Source organism: Panulirus ornatus, chromosome 50 (genome assembly GCF_036320965.1).
Source record: "Panulirus ornatus isolate Po-2019 chromosome 50, ASM3632096v1, whole genome shotgun sequence".
NCBI lineage: Eukaryota > Metazoa > Arthropoda > Malacostraca > Decapoda > Palinuridae > Panulirus > Panulirus ornatus.
In genome coordinates, this window is record NC_092273.1 from 29,376,464 (window position 1) to 29,401,459 (window position 24,996).

At 40.9% G+C, this 24,996-nt stretch overlaps 1 protein-coding gene across 1 annotated transcript in view; it reads left to right on the forward strand.

Annotated features, from left to right (window-relative positions):
• Positions 1–24,762, forward strand: part of polo (Serine/threonine-protein kinase polo) — a 387,126-nt gene extending 362,364 nt beyond the window's left edge. Inside the window, exons 7-11 of the mRNA XM_071691591.1 lie at positions 5,420–5,665; positions 6,078–6,231; positions 9,521–9,767; positions 22,443–22,556; positions 22,747–24,762. Of these exons, the coding sequence (XP_071547692.1) occupies positions 5,420–5,665; positions 6,078–6,231; positions 9,521–9,767; positions 22,443–22,556; positions 22,747–22,890 (905 nt within the window). The 3' untranslated portion in view covers positions 22,891–24,762. The remainder of the gene's footprint in view (positions 1–5,419; positions 5,666–6,077; positions 6,232–9,520; positions 9,768–22,442; positions 22,557–22,746) is intronic.
• The last annotated feature ends 234 nt before the right edge of the window (positions 24,763–24,996 follow it).

Here is a 24,996-nt window from a genome sequence, read left to right on the forward strand (position 1 = left end):
TCTGGTCCGCCTCCTGCACTCCCGCCTCCAGCAGCTTCTGGCCTGAATATAACACCAGAACACAAGTGTCTTCTCTTCCCGTGTACAACAATGGTAGGCTGAGCGAGCTGAGTACCAGGGCTTACCCCTCGAGAGTACGAGCACTTAACCTAACACGGTCTTACTCATCGTACTCAACGGCTAATTCATTGTACTGAAGGATTGAAGTTGTACTCTAAGGGTTGAGTCAGTAACCCCCACCCCACCCCCACCCCTTACGGAGGGTGTATGCAGGTTGCTGTACACTGTCATCTGTAGTGAGGGATGTACACTAGCAGTTGTTGCCTTCCACGGCCGGAGCTGCTGATGCATGGAGTGGACGTATGACATCTGGTCACCATCAGGAACTTGACCTTCCCAAGTGGTGGAAACTGTATTTGCTTGATTATTACACCGGGAGCCACACCTTCCCAAGTGGTGGAAACTGTATTTTCTTGATTATTACACCAGGCGCCTCACCTTCCAGGGTTTTCCAGGTATATGTGACGGTATACATCTCCCGTCTGCACGCCAGCAAGGAGTATAACCTCAGAGATTTCAGCGGTGTCCAATACGTTGGTTCCTTCACCACAGTAACATGGGCTGTGAAAGATCTCTGAACACACTACAGTTTCGCCCATCTTGTATTGTGATGTTAGAACGCAACAACGTTCCGGTCGTGAGGGAATTAACGTCTTGAATAACATCATCATTGGTATAGTCTCTTGTCTTGTCTTGAAGGTCCGCAGGATCCAGCCTGCCCTCCCTCTGCTATGAGGCGCCCGGTCTTGTGTGTTCGCTTACAATTTAGGTCGTTGGCAGTTGTTACCAACCCTTGTTTTTACACTGTATCTCTCTTTCTTCCTCCCTACACAACACCTTCCATGATGGCCAATATATCCTTGTCTTCACCCTGTGTCTCCCTCCCTGCCTCTTCCGTAATGGCCAATATATCTTCACATTGAACGCCGTCTCATCCTTTTATACCCTCAACATGCTCAGGTATTGCACTGTGGTTCACTTTTTTTTAGTTTCTCTGACGGACATTTATCTTTTACTCATCCTGTTGCTTTCATCTTCTTGCTCACTGTGATCGTCCCAGATTCTTCCTGCTTCCTATCTATTTTGTATTATCCCTATTTTTCATGCTACGTCTCCCTCCTCCTCCAAGCCTGTCATGGTTCCATTGTGTTGCATCTTATTCTGTACCTACCTAACATCTACTCCATCGCATCTCCTCTTCTGTACCTACCTAACATCTGCTCCATCGCGTCTCCTCTTCTGTACCTACCTAACATCTGCTCCATCGCGTCTCCTAGTTTCTCTTTACCTCCTTTATCCTCTTCATTTATTCTGCTTTATCTTCAGATTTATATTTTAAGCCCGTTTTTTATCCTTATCATTTCGGTCTCCACAACCGTCATTGTACTGCCCCTTTTTTCCATTGTCCATATATTTTTTTTTCAATCAGTCCTCCTTGCCCTTCGCTTTCTACGTTGCTCCTGAAGACGTAGTAGTCGTATTCATTCGTGTGTCCACTCTTATAGCCATGTTACTATGGGATTGTAGGATTGGGCGTGCCCACCGCCGCCGCCGACCCTGCTCACCAAGTGTCACCTGCCCTCAGTGCCGTGTTGGGCCCCGGGCAGGCCAGTGTAGCCTGCACCCCCTCCTGAGCAGCACCTCCACACTGGCCTGCACCGCGTCATGATGGGGAGCCCTCACTATGGCCTCTCTACCTCCACCACCCCTGCTGACTCAGGGAGCAGCTGTACACAGCCCCTCACCACTCAGGGAGCAGCTGTACACAGCCCCTCACCACTCAGGGAGCAGCTGTACACAGCCCCTCACCACTCAGGTAGCAGCTGTACACAGCCCCTCACCACTCAGGGAGCAGCTGTACACAGCCCCGCCACTCAGGGAGCAGCTGTACACAGCCCCGCCACTCAGGGAGCAGCTGTACATAGCCCCTCACCACTCAGGGAGCAGCTGTACACAGCCCCTCACCACTTAGGGAACAGCTGTACATAGCCCCTCACCACTCAGGGAACAGCTGAACACAGCCCCTCACCACTCAGGGAGCAGCTGTACACAGCCCCTCACCACTCAGGGAGCAGCTATACACAGCCCCTCACCACTCAGGGAGCAGCTATACACAGCCCCTCACCACTCAGGGAGCAGCTGTACATAGCCCCTCACCACTCAGGGAACAGCTGAACACAGCCCCTCACCACTCAGGGAGCAGCTGTACACAGCCCCTCACCACTCAGGGAGCAGCTGTACACAGCCCCTCACCACTCAGGGAGCAGCTATACACAGCCCCTCACCACTCAGGGAGCAGCTGTACATAGCCCCTCACCACTTAGGGAACAGCTGAACACAGCCCCTCACCACTCAGGGAGCAGCTATACACAGCCCCTCACCACTCAGGGAGCAGCTGTACACAGCCCCTCACCACTCAGGGAGCAGCTATACACAGCCCCTCACCACTCAGGGAGCAGCTGTGCATAGCCCCCCACCACTCAGGGAACAGCTGAACACAGCCCCTCACCACTCAGGGAACAGCTGAACACAGCCCCTCACCACTCAGGGAGCAGCTATACACAGCCCCTCACCACTCAGGGAGTAGCTGTACACAGCCCCTCACCACTCAGGGAGCAGCTGTACACAGCCCCTCACCACTCAGGGAGCAGATGTACATAGCCCCTCACCACTCAGGGAACAGCTGAACACAGCCCCTCACCACTCAGGGAGCAGCTGTACATAGCCCCTCACCACTCAGGGAGCAGCTATACACAGCCCCTCACCACTCAGGGAGCAGCTATACACAGCCCCTCACCACTCAGGGAGCAGCTGTACACAGCCCCTCACCACTCAGGGAGCAGCTATACACAGCCCCTCACCACTCAGGGAGCAGCTGTACACAGCCCCTCACCACTCAGGGAGCAGCTGTACACAGCCCCGCCACTCAGGGAGCAGCTATACACAGCCCCTCACCACTCAGGGAGCAGCTGTACACAGCCCCCACCACTCAGGGAACAGCTGTACACAGCCCCCACCACTCAGGGAACAGCTGTACACAGCCCCCACCACTCAGGGAGCAGCTGTACACAGCCCCCACCACTCAGGGAACAGCTGAACACAGCCCCTCACACTACCACCGCTTAGGGAGCAGTTGTACACAGCCCCTCACCACTCAGGGAGCAGCTGTACACAGTCCCTCACTACCACCACTCAGGTAGCAGCTGTACACAGCCCCTCACCACTCAGGTAGCAGCTGTACACAGCCCCTCACCACTCAGGGAGCAGCTGTACACAGCTCCCACCTCTCAGGGAGCAGCTGTACACAGTCCCTCACACCCCCATCACTCAGGGAGCAGCTGTACACAGTCCCTCACACCCCCATCACTCAGGGAGCAGCTGTACACAGACCCCACCACTCAGGGAGAAGTTGTACACAGCCCCTCACCACTCAGGGAGCAGTTGTACGCAGCCCCCCACCACTCAGGGAGCTGCAGTACACAGCCTCTAACCACTCAGGAAGCAGCTGTACACAGCCCCACACACTCTGGTAACAGGTCTATACGGGATGGTTCTTCACACGGTGCTGGGGGCCACACTTCCGCCTACTCTGTTACCTCACTACCTTGGCCCGCCTCTTATCTTTTAAACTAGATGTTAAAGCTGAAGCTCTCTTCTGCTCCTCGGCCCCTTTTTTGTCTGTCATTGGAGCGGGGTTTTTTTTTTTCTATTCATTTCCTTGTACGAGAATTTTTTTTATCTATATTTTCACATTATTGATTCCACTCTCCTATACTTTTTTTTTTTTGTCAAGAAATACGTGTCGTGGTTTAGCAGACAAAGGGTGATGGTTGACTTAGAAATTTTAAAATTACTCTCTTGGTGCCATTATATCCGAGGTCTCCTACCAGTACGGTCTGGCAGGAAAATATGTTGGCGAGGTTGCAGACAAAGGCCTTTTTTCCTGGTGTGGTGTCTCCTGTGTAGGGGAAAAGCTCTTGTTAAGTAAGATTAGTCGAGGGAGGACGACAGGAGCTTTGGTTGGTTCTTGGTGGACAAACATTTTCCCGTAATGTATATATAGTGTTACTGTGCTACGTTGTGATCGCTTTGTACGGCTTTGTGGGCGTACTACCACCCGAGTTTTATACCAGCTCTAGCTTATATATATATATATATATATATATATATATATATATATATATATATATATATATATATATATATATATATATATTATGCTTTATTTTGCTTTATCGCCGTCTCCCGCGTTAGCGAGGTAGCGCAAGGAAACAGACGAAAGAATGGCCCAACCCGCCCACATACACATGTATATATATACATGTCCACACACGCACAATATACATACCTATACATCTCAGTGTACACATATATATTACACACACAGACATATACATATATACACATGTACATAATTCATACTGTCTGCCTTTATTTGTTCCCATCGCCACCTCGCTACACATGGAATAACAACCCCCTCCCCCCTCATGTGTGCGAGGTAGCGCTAGGAAAAGACAACAAAGGCCCCATTCGTTCACACTCAGTCTCTAGCTGTCATGTAATATATATATATATATATATATATATATATATATATATATATATATATATATATATATATATATATATATATATATATATATTGATTTCATTTTATTATACATAACCGCCGTCTCCCGCGTTAGCGAGGTAGCGCAAGGAAGACACCTTCCTGGTGGTGTTAACCCACGAAGCCTTTCCCAAGGCTTGCTTTAGCCGCAGGCAGCCTCTCTCTAGTCAAGTGTAGACCGAATGAATTGTTGTGGATATCGTTGGTGTGCCAGGCGCGTTTAATTTGTACGTTGTTTTTGTTTCGTTTTTTTCTCAGGAATGGATGTCATATAGGTGTGTGTGTGTGATGTTCAGAAAAGCACTATTGTTGTTGTGGTTGTGATGGTGCATTTTAAGGCGCGCAGTGTGAGAACGCACGTCAGGTTCGTGTGTGTGGTTTTGCTCCGAGTGAAAAACCTGTTTTAATGAGGTTGTTTTCATCATGACGAACTTCTCACTCCAAATAAGTCCACCTCTTCCTGCTACTAATTGTAGTGCTGCGTTTCAGCTGCAGGAGCGCTATGAAAAAGGTCCTAGGATTATATATATATATATATATATATATATATATATATATATATATATATATATATATATATATATATATGTAATATGTGTATGATATGTTTCTCACGGGCACAGTGAGGAACAGAAGAGTAGTTGTACGGTGGTAGAGGATGTGGTAGTTGGTGTGTGTACACTGCGCATATTGCAATTATATGTTGTCTTTTATGACTGTCCAATCTGTAGTGTGTTGTTGTCCTTCCAGATGGATCACCGGTGAAGAATGTGCTCAAAGATGGTGTTAAGAAGGTCGATAATGTGACCGGTTTCAAGGGCGGCGTTAGTGTCCCGGGCAGTGTTGGGCAGCAGCAGTCAGCAGCGGCCCAGCAGGCGGCAGCTGGACAGCAGCAGAAACCTGACGAACCATCCGACTGCTACCTGAAGGAGCTGTACACTCAGGTGTCCGCGGTGGTCGCTTCCAAGCCTGACGAACGTGAAAATATCAATGAAGGTAAACTTTGTTGCATTTTCACAGCACTTCACTCAGCTCGATGATCTTTCATTTCGTATTCTTCACTGAATCAGCTCTTTATAGTGCAATTTCGAGAGGTCATATACATTTAATTTGACTCGTTATAACTTTCAGTATGATATGGCATTAAAGTTTAAAAGTAATGATATTCATACAAACATCAGTTTGGTGAGCGTGGCGGTGGGACTGTTGAATGCCACGGTTACAACCCATGAGTATGTTGCCCTGGCCACTAATTTAATCCTGAGGGATTATGTTATAAGCCAGGTCATCATACCGTCGCTTCCAAGAGCTGGTAACTCTCGTGCTCACTGACCGTAATGTAGGTGTCGGAGGATCGCACAGTAGTACTCACGAGGTTAACAAATGTATTTCCTACGTGTTCTGTCAGAGGAGTCTGAGGATCCGGCGGCTGTGCCAATGATCTGGGTCAGCAAGTGGGTGGACTACAGCGACAAATATGGCCTGGGCTACCAGTTGTGTGACGACTCAATTGGCGTCCTCTTCAATGACTTCACCAAGCTGCTGCTCCTCTCTGATGGAGAGTAAGTACACGTTTACTTTCTTACCAGTATTGTTCAGATGTTGATTGTGTATCAGACCAGCTTCATCGTTACATCATATGTTTAGTGGCATACCTTAAGTACCATATAGAGGCCTTACTATATATTTTTCTGAGTATCATGGAATTTAGCGTATTAAAAGTCATTCCGTAAAATGCTTGAAATTTATATTCAATGAGTGATTGTGTTTAGACTGCATTACTTCGAAAACTTCCTTGGGTAATGCGTTGTCATGTAATTGAAGCAAATGACATTTACCACCAAATCGGTTGAAATCGCCTCGGGCAGATGATGTAGGAGTGAGTTGTTAGCTCTGGCAAAACATAGGAAGAGAGAAGATACGGCTGTGGTAGTTCCAGTCGTTGGAAAAGCTGTTGGAAATGAGAGAAGTTATACTGTGGACTGGATTAAAAGAAAGTTGCCCTTGCTTTTGTCACGCAATAATGTTAGACATTAGTTGAACTTACACAGTTGATGTAATGCAAATACCGACTCCACTTTAAGCTGTGGAGTGGTTATTCTACAATTTGGACGCTGTGTGAAATTGTAGGATTGATGTGACAAGACTGCCTTGTGGATATGAAACAAAAGGGCCTCTTAGTGAGGCAGCCGTGTGCATATAACAATGAATGTGACCACTTAGTGAAGCTGCGATGTGGATGCGACAAGGAAGTTGGCATCTTAATGGGTGCTTGTGACAAGGAAGTTGGCCACAGAGTAAGAATGCAATGTGGATGTATCAAAGAGAAGTCCCTTTAGTAACCTTGCACTGTGGATATTCTTAAGGTCCAAGTTACTCAAAAGGCAGGATTAATATTGGTCATTCGTTAAATGTAACTGTCAATCTTTTTTCTTTTTTATCAGACTTGTGAGTAAAGAGCTCTCATGTGAAGGTGGTTTTGTTATTCTTTTAAATTTGGCACATTTAAGTTCCTGTAACTTCATGGTTCATGAGAGGCAGTTATAGAGACAAAGTATTATAGTGCATTGCAAGCCAGTGGAGCTTCTACAGTGTTATATGTGAGAGGCAAGCACCTGGTCACTGATGCTCTTTGTTCGCTTGAAATGGTAGCGTCAGGCATTCTTTTCTTAGCCCATTGGTTAGATTTAGATAAGGCAAGCATCAAATGTAAAGGAGGTGATTTCTCCAAGACCTTTAATTTTACTGTTGTGTCAGTGGTAATAAATCATGGAAAATCACTTGTATTTGTTTGTTCAAAATTTTCGCAAATACTTTTTACATTGCTTTCCTGAAGAAGCTTTTCATGACTGATTGATTTTCAAGAAAGCACCCAATTACTGACCTTCATTTTGCTCATGTTCAGTTTTGTCACCCAATCAGTAACATTTTACAGGTATTCAAGTTACATGGGCAAATGAGTAAACAAGTTTTAATTATGAATTTTGAGTCTGTCTTCTTGCCTCTTGTAATTGAGTGGATTCAACCTAGAACTGTGCTATGTATGTCATAATTCTGCAACATAGTTTTTATATAAAGTTTGCTTCTGTTGGCAAGGGTAACATGCTATGTTGACAGATTAATGGGTTTTGCTCGCACAGTATATTTTTAAGTGGATGGGAGTGTAAACCTCTTAGTTCTCTCTCTCTCTCTCTCTCTCTCTCTCTCTCTCTCTCTCTCTCTCTCTCTCTCTCTCTCTCTCATCTGTTTTGGTTGTCCATGTGTCCCCACTCTCCTTGTTTTTGCAGTCTCTGTTTTCCCCTTTAGCCTTTTCCCCTCCCTCTTCTCAACCTTCTGTCTTTCCTGATTCCATTTACCTCTTTCTTCCTTCTTGACACTGCCATGCTAAAGACTTGTTAGAATTGTTGTGAGAGGACAACAATGCTTTCTTTGCACATGGTGACTTTGAATAACATCCTCAGTCTTTTTATCATTTTGTCCATTTTGTGAATTGAGATGACTTTTGTCATGTTGAATTTCTTGCTTTTTTTCTTGAAATGTAGTGCATAGCTTTGTACCGATAAAACGTTTGTAAAACCTAATAACCACTATGCCCATTGTATATTAGACTTGTGTCTTCTTGTTTGGATATGATTTGTCTCTTCTCCCATGGAACCAAAAACTGCTCTAACTGTATGGGCCATATCTTTGGAACTTTGTATGTACTGTACAGAATTGGAAGAGTTGGAAAACATGCATTTTTAGTCTGTTTCTGGAAATATTAGTTTTGCTTTGTGTAGAATCATTACATACTCATTGCTTTTGGATTGAGACCAAATCGTGGTGTACAGCTTTATACTTACAGCTGTCTTAGTACTTGAGTGTTATGGCCACCGATTGGTTAAAACTCAGGAGCAGTTTAGAGCCAATGGATTTATGGTTTGTATTAGAACTAAGCATAGATTAATTCAGGTTACATCTTCATCAATGATTTATTTTAAATTTTTTTTTAGTCTGCATCTAGGAATAACATAATATGTAGTGACACATCATATTTTAGTGGTGATAGCCAAAGGCCATAACAAGCTTTTGTAGAATCTTCATTCAGCCATCCCACAAAATTATCCCAGACTGGCTCTGTACTTCATTTTTGAAGTATTTTGACCTCATAATGAAGGACAGCCCGACTAATTGCAATGGTTCCAAATACTAGAATATCCTATGACACAAATTAACTAGGCAACTTGATAACTAGGTGTTGAATAGAAATCAGGCTACTTCCTCACATAATGGAATCCTATGAACCATCATAGTCCAAATAGCTAACCAATCAGAAGCATGTCTATTATCAATAATTAGAATAACTTTGGTCTTTGACTGCACAGTAGCAACAATTTGGCTGCACTGCATCAGCATCAACACAAGGCACTAATTCACTTAGTATACAGATGATGTCCTTCTCACATGAGTACTTAAATTGATCTGGATAAATGACTGGATCATGAGTGAGACATGGGGAACTAAATCAGTAACAGTTGAATAATTGATCTGTGATTTGAGGTATATTATACCCACCAAACTGTGTTGAAAGGCATGAAATGAAAAATGAACTAATTGTAAAATAAGCTACACACAAAAATTTGGAACATTAGTTTAACAAATGATTCAACATATTGTTTATAAGAAGGCCAAATCTCTGCTATTATAGAGGGAATGGGTTTACTGTATGTGATATAGATAGATAGATATGTCATATTTTGCATGTGATATGCAGTTTGTTTTAGGAAATGCCAGTGATGATAATGATAATTTACAGAATACAGATTTGCTTCTGATTTCCCTGTTTACCTATAATGCCTGTATCTCCTCCAGAAACATTCACTACATTGAACGATCGAATGCTGAACACTACCACCAGCTGAAAAACTACCCAGCAACTCTAAACAAGAAGGTAACACTGCTCCGTTACTTCCGGAACTACATGAACGAGCACCTACTGAAAGCAGCAGCTTCTATGTGTCCACGAGAGGGTGATGAGCTGGCCCGTATACCCTCTCTTAGGACTTACTTTAGGACGCGCTCAGCGATTATTCTTCATCTCACAAATGGCACACTACAGGTATGTTATGTAAATTTTTTCCCATAGTTCATTGTTTCCTGTGTTAGTGAGGTAGTACCAAGAACAGATGAAAGGAAAGGCCTCATTCAGTTACACCTATTCTCTAACTCTCATGTGTCATGCACCAGAACCATAGTCTCCTGTCCATAACCAGGCCCCACGCAACTTTCTGTGGTTTCCCCCAACTGCTTCTCATGCCCTTGTTACTTCCATTGACAGCATGTTGCCCCTTGTATACCACATCAGTCCAATTCATTCCACCCCATGCACACTTTTCACCCTTGTGTATGTTCAGGCCCTGAGCACTCAAAATCTTTTTATTCTGTCCTTGCATCTCTCAATCAAGTCTCCCCCTTCTCCTTGTCCCTGTCACTTCTGATATGCACATATTTCATCTCTGTTTCCTCTGTGTTGTAAATGTAACAGGTAGCAAGTTAACCCCAGGAAATTAGTTACCCTCTGGCGAGTTAATTCCCACAAAATGTATGCTTGTACACATCGATATATCTCGTGTAAATGGGCATATAGATAGAAATGGAATGTGATAGTACAGTAACAGAGATCAAAAACAGAGGAAAAACACCTGGAAAATTTACATTATTGAGTTTAAAGTAAAGTTGTTCATGAACTTGAAGCTAGATATTTGTTCAGTCTTTTTAATTCCAGCTACCATTACTTGCACTGGTAAATCATTGTGTATGTTACTCTGTTGAAGATTTAGCTTTTTGCTTCATACATGGAAAAACATTTTGTGGGAGTTTAAATCCTTTACTGTAGATGAAATCAGACAGAAATAGGTGCTGAGATCAGATTTTCAATCCTCTGTAATTATGAACACTTTTATCAGACCACCTCTTAACCTTTTTCAGTGCTAAATAAATTTGGTCATTTAGGTGCCAATCAAAGGATTGGATTTGTTTCTCTGCCTAGGAATCATCATGATAGCTCATTGCTCTACTCACCCTGTTCTTATCTTAACCCTTTGGGCATTCATATATATATGGTGGAGACTCTAACTGTACTTGTATGGATTGTCTCCTCCCATTCTCATAAAAATTAGACTTTATTGGTTCGGAGAGATAGTGAATGTCACAGGCAATTATGATTTTGTGTGGGAAAAAATCCCAGAGTGCCAGTAACTCATGTACCCTGATTATGGACTGTATATCTGCTAGTGTTTGGACTGTAGCCTTACTTGAAAAGTTTTCCTTTTCCTTTCCTTGATTAAGTTAAGAAGCATGCTTTGTTATTATGAAAGGATGCAATATGTCACAAGCCACTACAATTAGCACCAGTGAAAAATCCTGTTGTCAGTTAAATGTATAACTTGGTAGGGGGAAGCTACAACCCTAGTGTACAGCTTGGTACACCCCAAGCAATGATAGTGATGATGATTTGGCAGATTTGGAGAGTGCAGAGAAAAGATGAAGATGGAAATGTCAACAAATATCATCAAACTAAGTTAATTTACTTGATTTTTTCTTTTCTAACTTCTTGGTTGCATGAATACAGATTTTTGTTTATGACCCCTATCCTAGGACCCACCTAAATTTTCAAGGTTACATCCTTTAAGGGTTAAATAGGGTGACCAAAATTTAACAGAATATTCAAAATGGGCACATGTAAGTGAATTGTAGAGTAAGGAACAGTTTTTTTTAGACAGGATCAAATACTCTACCTATAAAGTTAAGAATTTTGTCTTCTTTTACTGCTTCCATGCTGAGTTTACTTAATTTGTGTGGCCATGGGCAACTCAAAGGTGGGCCATTTTAGTACCTGTTTCTTTCCCTACATGTTGAAGCTTTGGAACTCTACCTTTTCATGTCTTTCCAACAACTATGACCTGGCACCTTTCAAAAGATTGGTCTTTCACTTTCTCAAAGATTCATGAATACTTTCCTCGTCTTTTCTTTTTCCATTTCATAATTCTCTTTATGTTTCAATTAAGGCCCCACAATGATTGAGCCTTAGATGGAAAATCCTCTCTTGGTTTCCTTCTCTGTTCCTTCTTTTGGAAAAGTAAAACAGGAGGGGAGGATTTCCAGCCTCCTGCTCCCACCCTTTTTAGTTGCTTTCTACAACATGAATGGAATACATAGGAAGTATTCTTTATCCCCTGTCTCCAGGGATATTATTATTATTATAATGATTTTTTATTATACAACCCAGGTCCCCTTTCTTTCTTTTGGGTTTTATGTAGCTTTGAGGCTGCACTCCTTACCAGATCAGGGAAACAGTGGACTCATTAAGAGTGGGGTTGTACTGCTGGTGAAGCAGTGACTTCTTGCTTACAGAATAACTACATCCAGGCAGAGCCTGAAAACACTTTTAGATTCAGTTAAATGCAACAGTTAAACTGTGTAAAATGTCAAAAATGGTGCTCTGATCATGAGAGAAAAAAAGATCTGAGATTTGATGGAATGCCTTTTTAGCAACGGCTTTTCCCTCAATTTACATTATCTGAAGTAAGGGGCAATCTTGTGAGAGCCCATCTTGTGGTACAAGCGGTCGAGCAAAGTTCCACTTCTTGGACTAACTAGCATCTTCAGCCCCATTCTGGGTAGGGTCTGAGCTCACCCTTTTACAGCATACAGTTGCCCCCCTTTCAGAGAGGAATGTAAGGAAAATTATCACTAAAATATGTTTATTGCCATGTAAATAAACTGAAGGAAGCAGTCTTGTATTTACATAGAGTAAGATAGGTACTTTGGCAAGCTTTTCATAGCCTTAGACAAAGGTAGTAGGTAGGGACCATACCTTCCCCCTCTTTCAAGCCCCCTCAATAACACCAGTATGTTGTACTGTATTATAGGTTTCATTTCATGAGATTGGTCCAGTTAATCCATCTTAACTGAGTTTCTTGTAGAAGAATTGAACATCATTTATCCAGTACAACTTATGATCAGTCCTGGCCTCCTCTTTATCTTAGAGGCCTCTTGAAGGTAATGCTTGAGCATTATTCATGGGACTGGGTTGAGGTAATGCTGTGCTGTAGTTCTAGTTTATTAAACTCGTTTCTAAGTTAAAAAAAAGAGGTTGAAAAAGGAAAACAATGAATACTGATACATCTTTCTTTATTCATCTTCATGCTGAAACTAGGTTTTGATGCCATCCTTAAAGACCTCCATCATACACTTAGTTAAATATTCGGACTCTCAGTAGAAACTCTTAAGTGTCTACTAGCACATTGTAAGTCCCACTGGTAAGGAATTTTTAGACTTATGAATTTGCACATAGACCTTGCCATCCAGGGTGATAATTTAGGCTCAAGATGGCCCCCTTCATAGTGTGTGTGCCATATCACCCAGTCAGTCTAGTCGTTGAGTTGCTTACTGACACACTCCATCTTGGTTTAAGGATTTTTTTTCCATGCTGTTGAGACCTTTTGGACTTGTGCAAGGCCCTACAGTTTGAAGGCTTCCACCTTAGGGAAAAGGAACTCTGGGCAAGCGAGGATATATTCTGGGTTACTCTGACTAGCGTTCTTTGCCTTTCTGATGATGGTTAGTTCCCATACCTTGATGTCTCAGTCAGCAAGAGTAACTTAAGGCAAAATTCTTTTGTAGCTGTGCATGACTTGGTGAGGTTGTAGACCAAATGGTCACTTACGTTGTAAGTGTTTCTTACAGTTGCATAGAAATTTCCAAATGCTTCCCTGGAAGCTTCTTGAATCTGTATATGATGTACTTATGTTAAATGTATCAAACCCTTATCTTGGAGACCTCCAGAACTTCAAAGGCCCTTTCTTCAAGCTTTTCCATGCCTGACATCTTATCCAGATCAGGCATTGTCAGCAGAGTTCTTGATAAGAAGACAAAAATTTTTTCATTTAATTTCTTTTCCTCTGGAGTGTACCTCTGTGGATCTCTGTGGCACTAAAACCAATGGTATTCTTCAAATGTGTGTTGTCTTCAGGTGTAGAAATATGGTTAAATATGGGTCCTCTATCCTTGTTAAAGTTTTTTGGAACCAGAATGATCCATTTCCCAGTTACCTATTTGGGAAAATTTCTTCTCAGTTAATTGGTTTTTAATGCTGGTAGTTACATAAGGGGACAACACTTTGGTGCCAGAGGCTCCTTCATTTCTGCCACTTGTCTGAGGTTTGCACTGCTTTAACATATGACCTTTTGCACAACATTTGCGAGCTTACTCATTTCAGTACTGAGTAGCCTGAAATTCATCCGCCTTCCTTTAAGAATTTAATATTAGAAGTAACTTGTATTGTTTCCTTAGATTTCTTTTTTAAACTTTATCACCTCATACAAGGCTAGTAGCACAATTGCATCTTTACCTTTATCCCCTCTCAATTTTTTTCCCCCCAACAGACCTGTTTTCAGATTTACTTTCCATGTATATCCTTTGGGGAACTGCTCCAACAGACCTGTTTTCAGATGTACTTTTCTTGTATATGTTTTGGGGAACTGTCAGTCGTAGATCTTTTACAGTCTTTTGATGGTTTTAGGTTAACAAAACCCTTGTCAGGTTAGTCGTCTTTTCTTCCTCTCATGCTCAGTTATTTTTCTTTGAAACCCTTTGGGCTTCACCAGGTTTATTTCTACATCCTGATCCTTCAGCTCCTGCTTGTCGAGATATGTTTGGTTTTATTGCATGCTCCAAGAGTAGATATTCAGAAAAATTGGAATGATGCCATAGATTAGCTGGCCCTCCCCACAGCACTATAATAACATGCATTTTATGAAGGGCTCTACATTTTATTGCTTAGATTCCAAACACCTTTAATTGGCTCAACGTGAACTTTACATAAGAACGGTGCTGTGAGAAGTTAGTACCTACGTCAGCCTTCCTCAAGGACTTTTGTTAGATGAAATCTCGTGAGATGTTTGGCACCCTTATTCCACCATTGTTATTGGGATCTTAAATTTTTTTTGACATGGTGGATATATCCTGTGGGTCTAGGGATTCCTCCTAAAGAAAAATTTATTTCCATAGTTCCCTAATTTTGTCAGGTCAGTAAGGATTATTTTTATTTTTGCCATGGGGTTCTTATCTAAAGATTTTTCTCTAACCCTTCCCCTTCATGTGACTATGCTTACATACTCACAGGACAGACTGTAAAGGAGAGATATGTATGTTTTAAAAGTTGAACAAACTTTTCTCTCTGAAGTGGCATTCTTCTTCTTCTTCTTCAGCCTTCCCATCCCTTTGAAAATCCTTTCCTCTTTACCTTTGGTGACTACCATGGATTGTCATTCATGATCTGCATACATGTGAGCTCCAAGTACTCAGTAGAGGGTTGTTTGGTGGTATGTCAGTTAGCAATTTCTTATTGGACGAAGGTAAACCTGTAAGATGAAGATTTGCTCTGAATACCTTTTAGTTGTTTGCAAAGGATGAACAGAGGATACTGCCTCCTTACTAAGTATGAGGGCAGAGTCGTAACCTGTATTTTCCATTGAAAGTCTCTCATACTCATGGAACATTGTTTCAAAGAAAAAAGGTTTTTCTACTTGCAAAATGTACAAATTGACTACTTGAATTGAATTGCCTCTTAACCCATTTCTGAGTTAAAATTGCCTACCCATTTCACATAAGATTTGTTTTTCCGTATGGGAAATTTCTTGGGTGCTCACTGTTGTACTTTCTTCATTTAGTCTATTCCTTTTTCAAGTAGAATGACCAAAATGAGCACAGTCTACAAAGTAGGGATTCACCACTGGATTGTAAAGAGCAAGGATTGGTTTCTTAAAATTGAAATTTGAATGTCTTACCTGTAAATCCTTTGTTCACCTCTTTAATGTTCTACCTGTGAATCCTAGAATTTTGCTCACCTCTTTGACTGCTTTTAGCACCGTGTATTTGGTTTTATATTAAACAACAAAATCCCAAACATCTGGAAGTTTGCAAATTTAGTTCACACCCTGAAGCTTAAACCACCCAACTCTGTCTTCTCCCACAACCTCGCATCACAGCTGTCTTCGGTATCCAAACTCCTTGAAAAACTGATCCACAACAGAACCAGTCCAAGACCTCCCACTGTCACTTAGTATGGCTTAAGACATCACTCCACAGCCACACTGCAAAAAGAACTCACAGAACACATTCTGGATGGCTTCATCTAAACCAGTCCCCCTTTCTATCTATATGCCCATTTACACGAGATATATCGATGCGTACAAGCATACATCTTGTGGGAATTAACTCGCCAGAGGGTAACTAATTTCCTGGGGTTAACTTGCTACCTGTTACATTTACAACACAGAGGAAACAGAGATGATATATGTACATATCTATGAAGTATCAACAGAACATTATAAATCATCTGACACATCCCCATACAAAATATATATGACACCACTTTCCACATCAACAATAGGAAAGGGTTAGCTACTTCACCTCCACTATTCTCAAGCTCTGCATTGGAGTTCCCCAATGAGCAGTTCTTTCTCCATACTTCCCCAATATTTTCATACATGACTTTTCAACAACAACAGACCGTAGCATAAAAGTCCTCACATAAGCAGAGGACTCCACAGTTTCATCATAGCACCCTTGTGTAACCTTACCATTAACAAAAATGTATCTGCTGCACACAATTAGAACAATGGTTTATCCAAAACTGAATGTCTTCATCATCACAGAAATCTACCACCACCCTTTTAACTCCAGAGGCATGAATCCAATCTGCACCCTCCCATCACCCAGAATGGTCAACCACTCCTATGCAACAACACTCCATCTCTATGGTGCATTATAGGGCACACACTTGACATTCAATCTCCATGCCACAGACATCATCACAAGGCTTCAAACAAACTATACACCCTAAGAACACTAACTGGTACCAGCTTTGGACAAGAATGAAATTACCTTAGCATCCTCAAAAAAAAAAATCTGCTTCGATCTGAACTATTCCTCATCTGTCTGGTCATCCACCCTTTCAAAAGCAACTATAACAGATCTCCTAACTGCATAGAACAGAGCAATTATTGGCTGTTTGGCAGCTACAAGCGCTGAACACCTGCACAATAGTACAAAGATACTGCCAGTACAATCTCGCCTCAATATGCTCAGCTTTCATATCTTTTAACAGCACGTGACATTTCTCACCCAATATACTCCATTACCAAAACCCAAGTAGATAGGAAAAGCCTCTTCATATTTCAGCTACCTCTACTAACAGATTCCTTCTCCCCTTTGAGCTCAACAGTGACTGAACATGTCCCTGCCCAAAATGACCCAGCAAGCACAAAATAATTGGTCTCAACCCACACTTAAAAACCACCCCACCAGACATAAACCTGCCTGAAACTATGCTCTCCAGACATGAATGAAATACCCTTTCTTGCCTGCATTGTGGACATCATCCATCTCTCCAGCATCACAAAGTTTCATGATATAAGACCTGTTATGCCCAAGATGCAGCTTATTGAAGACATGGAACACTTCTCAAATGTCCTATACTCAGCTTACAAACACATGCATGCACATCACTTTTTGGCATGTAGTCTTGGCCAGCTGCCTGAATGCCGCAGGAACCCCATAAAAGGGGTTTCTAGGGCAGGAAGGTAAAGGTAATATTCATGTAATTAACTGTTGATGTTGTATGGTTAGAAAGTTATGTATTCATGGGCCCACATCCTTTGAATTTGCTTTACTGTCACACAACTTTTTTTAGTATTTCCATGCTGTCTTCATTTAAGATTTCATTATTCAGTTTCATTTCTTCCATCCACTATTACTCTCTAAAAGTACTTTTTTACATCTTTACTTACAAGTTTTTGCTTACTTTCATGTTGACCTTGTTTTATATTTGTATCTCTAAGAACTGTTCACTACTGACTAAGAACTGTTCACTTCTGACTAAGAACTGTTCATTACTGACATTGCCAAACCGGTTTAAAAAACTCTGAGTGCTTCATCAAGCCACATTACAGTTTTCTAAAGGTAGGGCTTCATTGGAATATAGTAAGGTCAACAAAAGGAAAAGAGAAGAAACAAGTTAAAGTATTCATGAGTTCTGAAGGATGTGAAAAACCTGTCTTTTCAAAGTGGAAAGGCTGTGAGGGGATAGAGTTCCAGAGCTTTAAAGTGTAAGAAAAAAGAAAGTTGTTAAAACAACTCACACACTAATGGCCATTGGCCACACAGTAATTATGAGGTGCATCAACTTGCCAAGTATTGCATGGTTTGGCCAGGGATGGGGGCGCACAGGCGGCCAGCTCTCAGGAGTAGAAACCAAATACCTATGAACAAGGGAAAGTGAAATAATATTGCAGTTTAGGGCAAGTAGATCAAGTTTTGAAATTAGCCAGGGAGAGTTGTTAAATGTCTACTCATAAGTCTTTCACACATGCATGTGCCACCTGCTTATTTCCTGATAGGTGATGTTTATAGTGTAATTTTTTGCTTTGTAATATTTTTTGTGAGGCCTTCTATCACAGTGTCCCATCCTCATTGTCTTATTACTTTGCATATACTTGGGTTGAATTTCATCATCCACTTAGCAGACTAACTTTGGAGTTGGTTTAGATTCCCTCACTCCTTAGTTCTCTCATGACCCTTGCACCATATGTAAACATATTCAGTAATCAGTCAAATCCCTCTGGCAAGTCATATATGTAGATGAAGAATGATGATCCCAGGACTCACTCCTGTGGCACTGTAATAACCCCAACCCATTTTGAGAAGGCCTTTCTGACATGCATCCTCTTGGTTCTCTTCAGTTAAGGTAATTATCTATTCATTGAGGAAATCTCCCTCTTCTACCTAAAGATACAGCCTCTTCATCAACTTATTTGATACAATGTCGAATGCTTTCTGGCAGTCAGGTAATACACAATCCACCCAGAATTCTGTTTTGTTTTAAACCGAGCTCACTCTCTCATATAAACCTAAGAAGTGTGTTGAACATGACATCATTTCCCTGATGGCTCTCTTTGTAGTTTCCCATTCTAAGTATCTCTTACAGTGTTTATTAAACTCACTCATAAGATTATGAGACTGGTTTGTAGTTGAGTGCAATAACCTGGTTTCCTTTTTCAAAGGCAGGAATGACAAATGCCTTCTTCGGGTACCTTAGCACTTTTACCTTCCTTCATCAATGCCTTAAACAGCATTACAAGTGGCTTGTCAAACATATATGCAAACTTCTGTAGCACACATGGAAAAATTTAATCAAAACCGCTTGTCTTCGGTGGGTGAAGGCCCTTTAGAAGTCTGTTAGGCCTTTCTAGATATTTCAATGCTTTTCAGGATCTCCCTCTTCCATAGCAGTGCTGTTGGTGCTATAGCATCTTCAACTTTGAAAACACTTTTGAACCTATTCATTCAGCTCCTTGCATACCTTTACGTCATTTACAGCTCTTCTCTGAATCCCCCACCCATTTGTTCTGAATTATGTGTTTTAACTTATAATTTGCCCCTGGTGAACTCAGGGAAAAGATTGGGAATATCTCTTCCTTGTTCACGGTATTCTCTTCAGAGTTTCTCTTTTCCTCCTCTCTTATCATTGAGTACTCATTCCTTGCTCTTTCATAGCTCTCAGGTGCTGGCTAGCTTTACATCACTAAACTGTTCTACTTTCATGCATCTTTTATTAAACTCTGCATCTGTATTTGTAGCTATAGGTACCCATGTTCCTATTCCATCATGTGAATTTCTCAGAACCATTTACAACAATGACCTGTATTTTGAATTTTAAATTCTCCTTCCGAGTTTGTGTTAACAAAGAAATTCTTTAGTTGTGTATTGTTTCTATGATTACATGTATCTCATTTCTGAGTCTGCTTTGTACTCTGCTTTTCTCATGTCCTCAGTTACCACATAATGAAATTTAAAGATTATATGATCACTTTCCAGTTTGTGTATTATATGCGATTTTCTCGGTTCCCATGGGAGAATTGTGATTAAGAGGGTGGTGGCATCTGAAAAGCATCCAGAATTTGGGAGGAACAGTTTGGCTTTATGAGAGGTGAAGGGTGCTTGGACCAGGTGGTCACTTTGAAGATTTTATATGAGAAGTACTAGAGGAGGAGAGTGAACCATATGGATTTGGAAAAAATGGATGGTAAGGCTGGATAAGGTTGATGGAGGCCTTGTGGACGATGCTATGAAAGTAGGGATAGATAGGTACTAATTAAAAAGTTTTCACCTGGAGATGTTTGCAGATGATGATGCTTAGTTGCTAGACTTCAAATAGAATTTCTGGAAGTTGGTGAAAGAGTTTTGGAGAAGGTGTAAAAGGAGAAAGTTAGAGTAAATATGAACAAAAGTAAGGTGATGGGAAGTAGCAAGGGGATGAGACAGAATGGTTTGAGTTTAAATGAAGTGGCCTAAGAGGAAGCGAATCGCTTTAGGTACCTTGATATGGAAATAGCAGGGGATGGACCCATGGGATTTGATGCAATTCATAGGATGGGAAAGGGAGCCAAGGCCCCAGATGAATTAAGGAGTATATGTGGAAGTAGATATCTGTGGGCAAAGAATGGACATAATTGAAAATATGGTAGTGCAGTGTATTGCGTGAGTCTTGGGTCCTGAATCCAAAGTGGAACGAAGTAGACATGGTAATGAAATCTAAAGACAGTGTGTAGTGTGAGGTTGAGGTGAGTTGATTGTATAAGGAATGACAACATATGAGAGGGCTGTGGTAATAAGCACACTCTCACTAAATGAACTTATGAGTGTGAGCTGAAGTGGTTTAGATGTATTGGGAAAATGACCAGATGGACCAACTAAGAGGATCTATGTCTGAAGTGGGGAGACAGAGGAAGAGGGGGAAACCAAGAAAGAGATGGAAGGATGGAGCAAAGGAGGCTTTGAGGTATATGGGCATGAATGTTGAGGAGAGTAAGGGGCAGGCATGGAATAGAATAAATTGGATCATTGTGCTATATCGGGATGGTGGGTGGAGATCTATCAGTGGTCATGTGAAACATTAAAATTAAGCTGCTGGGATAAGATATGCTTATGGACAGTAGGTTATAGTTTGCATGCATTATACATGATAGCTAGAGTATGGCTGATGTGTGGATGAGGCTATTGATTATATTTTCCTGACACCACCTCACTAAGTTGTGAGAAGTACCTGTGCATAAAAGGGTAATAGAAAATATACAAGGAGTAGAGTGAATTGGAACAATGTGGTGTACTAGAGTTGACATGCTGTCACTTGACTGAACCAGGGCCTGTGAAGCATCTGGGGTAAACATTGGAAAGGTCTGTGAAGCTTGGCTGTGGATAGGGAGCTGTGTTGTCAGTCCATTAGACATTACATGTAAAGAATAGATGTGAACAGATGTGGCCTTCTGGGATGTGAGTCAGTTATTGTTCACCGATGATACAGCACTGGTGGCTGATTTGAGTGAGAAACTGCAGAAGTTGGTGACTTAAGTTTGGAAAAGTGTGTGAAAGGAGAAAGATGAGAGTAAATGTGAATAAGAGTAAGGTTATTAGGTTCAGTAGGGTTGAGAGACAAGTAAATTGGGATGTAAGTTTGAATGGAGAAAAACTGGAGGAAGTGAAGTGTTTTAGATATCTTGGAGTGGACTTAACAGCAAATGGAACCATGGAAGCGGAAGTGAGTCACAGGGTGGAGGAGAGGGCGAAGGTTCTGGGAGTAATGAAAATGTGTGGAAGGATACAACGTTATCTCAGAGAGCAAAAATGGGTATGTTTGAAGGAATAGTAGTTCCAACAATATTATATGGTTGCAGGGCTTGGACTATGGATAGGGTTGTATGGAGGAGGGTGGATGTGTTGGAAATGAAATGTTTAAGGACAGTATGTGGTGTTAGTAGGCTTGATCGAGTAAGTAATGAAGGTGAGAGAGATGTGTAGAAATGAAGAGTGTGGTTGAGAGAGCAGAAGAGGATGCATTGAAATGGTTTAGACATATGGAGAGAATGAGTGAGGAAGGATTGACAAAGAGGATATATGTGTCAGAGGTGGAGGGAACAAGGAGAACCTGGAAACCAAATTGGAGGTGAAATGAAAAAGATTCTGAGTGATAGGGGCTTGAACATACCGGAGGGCGAGAGGCATGCAAGGAATAGAGTGAATTGGATTGATATGGTACACTGGGGTTGACTTGCTGTTCATGGACTGAACCAGGACATATGAAATGTCTGGGGTAAACCATGGAAAGGTCTGTGGGGAGTGGATGCATTACACATGGCAGCTAGAGACTGAGTGTGAATGAATGTGGCCTTTTTTGTCTGTTTTACTGGAGCTACCTCACTGAAGCAGGGGATAGCAATGCTGTTTCCTGTGGGGCAGGTTAGCGCCAGGAATGGATGAAGGCAAGCAAATATGAATATGTACATGTTTGTATGTATATGTATTTAAGTTGATATGTATATATGCGTATATGGGCATTTATGTATGTGTATATATATATATATATATATATATATATATATATATATATATATATATATATATGTGTATCTAAGTGGGTGGGCCATTCGTCTGTTTTCTGACTCTACCTCGCTGACGCAGGAAACAGCTTTTAAGTATAATGATAATAATACACATATGTATGTATGTGTATGTTTTTGTGATCAACATTGTCAGCTAATGAACCTTTTAAAATGAGAGTTTCTTATTAAGACTTGTTTGAATATGCCATATATGTAGACCTTTTGAATTTTGTCAGTATGGTTTTAAGTAATTTTGTGTGTATATTTCCTGTCTAAAATTTAACTGTTTTCAGATAAATTTCTTTGAGGATCACACTAAGATCATGTTGTGTCCTCTGATGGGTGCTGTGACGTACATTGATGAAAAAAGGAATTTTAGAACCTACAGGATGACCGGTCTAGAGAAGGTAATTATTATTTAGGGATAGACCTCATTAATTTTATGACTGACGAATCAATTAAGATGCAAGAGCTTTGTGCTATATTTAATTTTGTGGGTATTCATTGACTCTTGATGGTTTTGCTTTCCTCGTGAAAGTAGACATAGGTACTTGTAGACCTACTTTTGATACATTATTTTTATTTTTATATTTTCAGTATGGATGCCGACCTGATTTAGCCAACCGGTTAAGATATGCCCGAAATATGATACAGAAACTAATGGTAACTAAATCCTCAAATGCCAAGTCTGCTTCGTCCTCCTCTACTACTACGCAGCACACCCAGCCCACGACTGCTTGAACATCATAAAATTGTACAGATGATACATCTCTTGCTTTCTTTACCAGTGAACTTTCACACAGATTTTTACTTGTGACCCAGGGGAAAATTTGTGAGTGGTCTTACATTAGTTAGCTGACATATTCAAGTCCACCTTAGGCAGTTGCCATTTAACGAAATAATTCTGTTACTCGTGTAACAAGATCAAGCTGTACCTCAGGAATGCTGGATATGTGGAACCATTTGTATGTTACTTTGTACCAAAGCGATGAATGTGTGGGTTATATGATGATAGCTTTCCTTGAATTGGAATTGGGTAAGTTGATTATTCCTTTTTACAACATTTCTGTGCATATTAGAGGTGGTCTTGTTACTTAGACTTGGAAATGAAATGGCAATTATGTTAGTTATTAATATTTATGTACAGGTATTTACATGACAACTTGGAAAATTAGTACATTTTAACATTCATAGTCATTGTTTAGTGCTTGGTGACTAGAATATAATTTGATTATGTAAATACTGCTGTCATAATGGTTTTCATGTAATGAAATCAGTGTTAAGACCAGTATTTATTAGAGAAAAGCCAGATATTTATACACTGATTCACCAATAAATGAAGGACATATTTGATAAATAGATGTCTATTTTGTTTTTACTCAAGTAGTTACATTTTTAAGGATTATTAGCAGTAATACAGAAACACCAAAGTGTAATGGACAGCATAGTACATATACACCTTGATGATCAAGATGGGGGTTATTAGTAATGATAAGGAAACGTTAGAGTGTAATTGACTGTATGTTGCACTTACGGCTTGAGGATCTAGATTTGACCCTAAGTGCTGGGCAGTGTCGTTTGCCATGAGTACTCAGGTCTAGTCACAGGGACGTGTTCCTAGACTAGCTAACCTTCCTTCACCAATGAGAGTGCTTCCACAATCAGTGGGGCACGATATTAATTAATGTTTCTTCTTTTTACTGTGTTTATTTTGATTATGGTATTTTACAACACTTAAATGAATAAACACATGATGAATCACATCTTTTGTACAACTAGTTCATAATTTCCAAAGAAAGTGCCACAATAAAGCACATAGTTTTTAATTATGTGTCAAATGAAAAGCACTTTCTTCCTTTCCTTTTTTTTCATCTGTACGGACACTTTACTTTTAGTATTATTGTTTATTTGCATAATTCATGGTAGTATGAATGATTATTATAAAAAAAAAGTCCTGCCCAGTGCAGATTGTAGAAATATATGTAGGTGCACAGAAAACCATCCTCATGGAGGTGGTGTAGGAGCTGTATGCTGGCCTTGAGACTTCTTATAACAACAGAAAAATTTTGTTGGAATGTTGTAAGATACCCAAGAGGAATTTCAGTCTTCATCACAGATTACCTTAAAAATGCTGTTTTCAAGAACATGGGATGAAAGTAAAGGTTTTTTACTCTGCTGTGTCATTTTATGGACAAGTGTTGGGCTTATAACCAGAATAATAGCATGATAAATTTCTGTACTATTCTTCTTTACCCTGTAGTAAACATAACAATGAATGTAAATATTATTAATTATGTTGTAATGTGTTTTGTACTCCCCATTTGCAACATACATGCTGGCTGTGCTGACGATGATAGTATTTGCCATTAGTTATCATTCAGCGGTAATATCTAGTGAACGTTCAAGAAAAGCCTCTGATCAGCATCTTTTGGTCATGAGCTTATAGTCATTGCATTATCATTTTCATTCATCCCATTCTTAGTACATGTGATAAGTTTCCATATACCTTTGTGTCCTGATTTTATTTTTGCCTCATATTTCTATCTCGCCAATATACAGCAGTGTGATACGTAAGTGTAAATAGTCCGTGCGGTAATAAAGTATGTATAACCACTGTTGTTTTCCTTACCTGTGATCATGTGATATATAAAGAAAAATCTTAGCTTTATGGATGCACAGTTGCTTCTACCACCTTAGTGAGGCAGTGTTAGGAACATGAACATATGCATAATGGCCTCATTTGTACACATCCACTTTCTAGCCGTCATATATAATGCACCAAAAACAGAACCCTACCATCCACAGCCAAACCCCACAGTGTACTTTGAGCGTCATATTTCCTGGTTT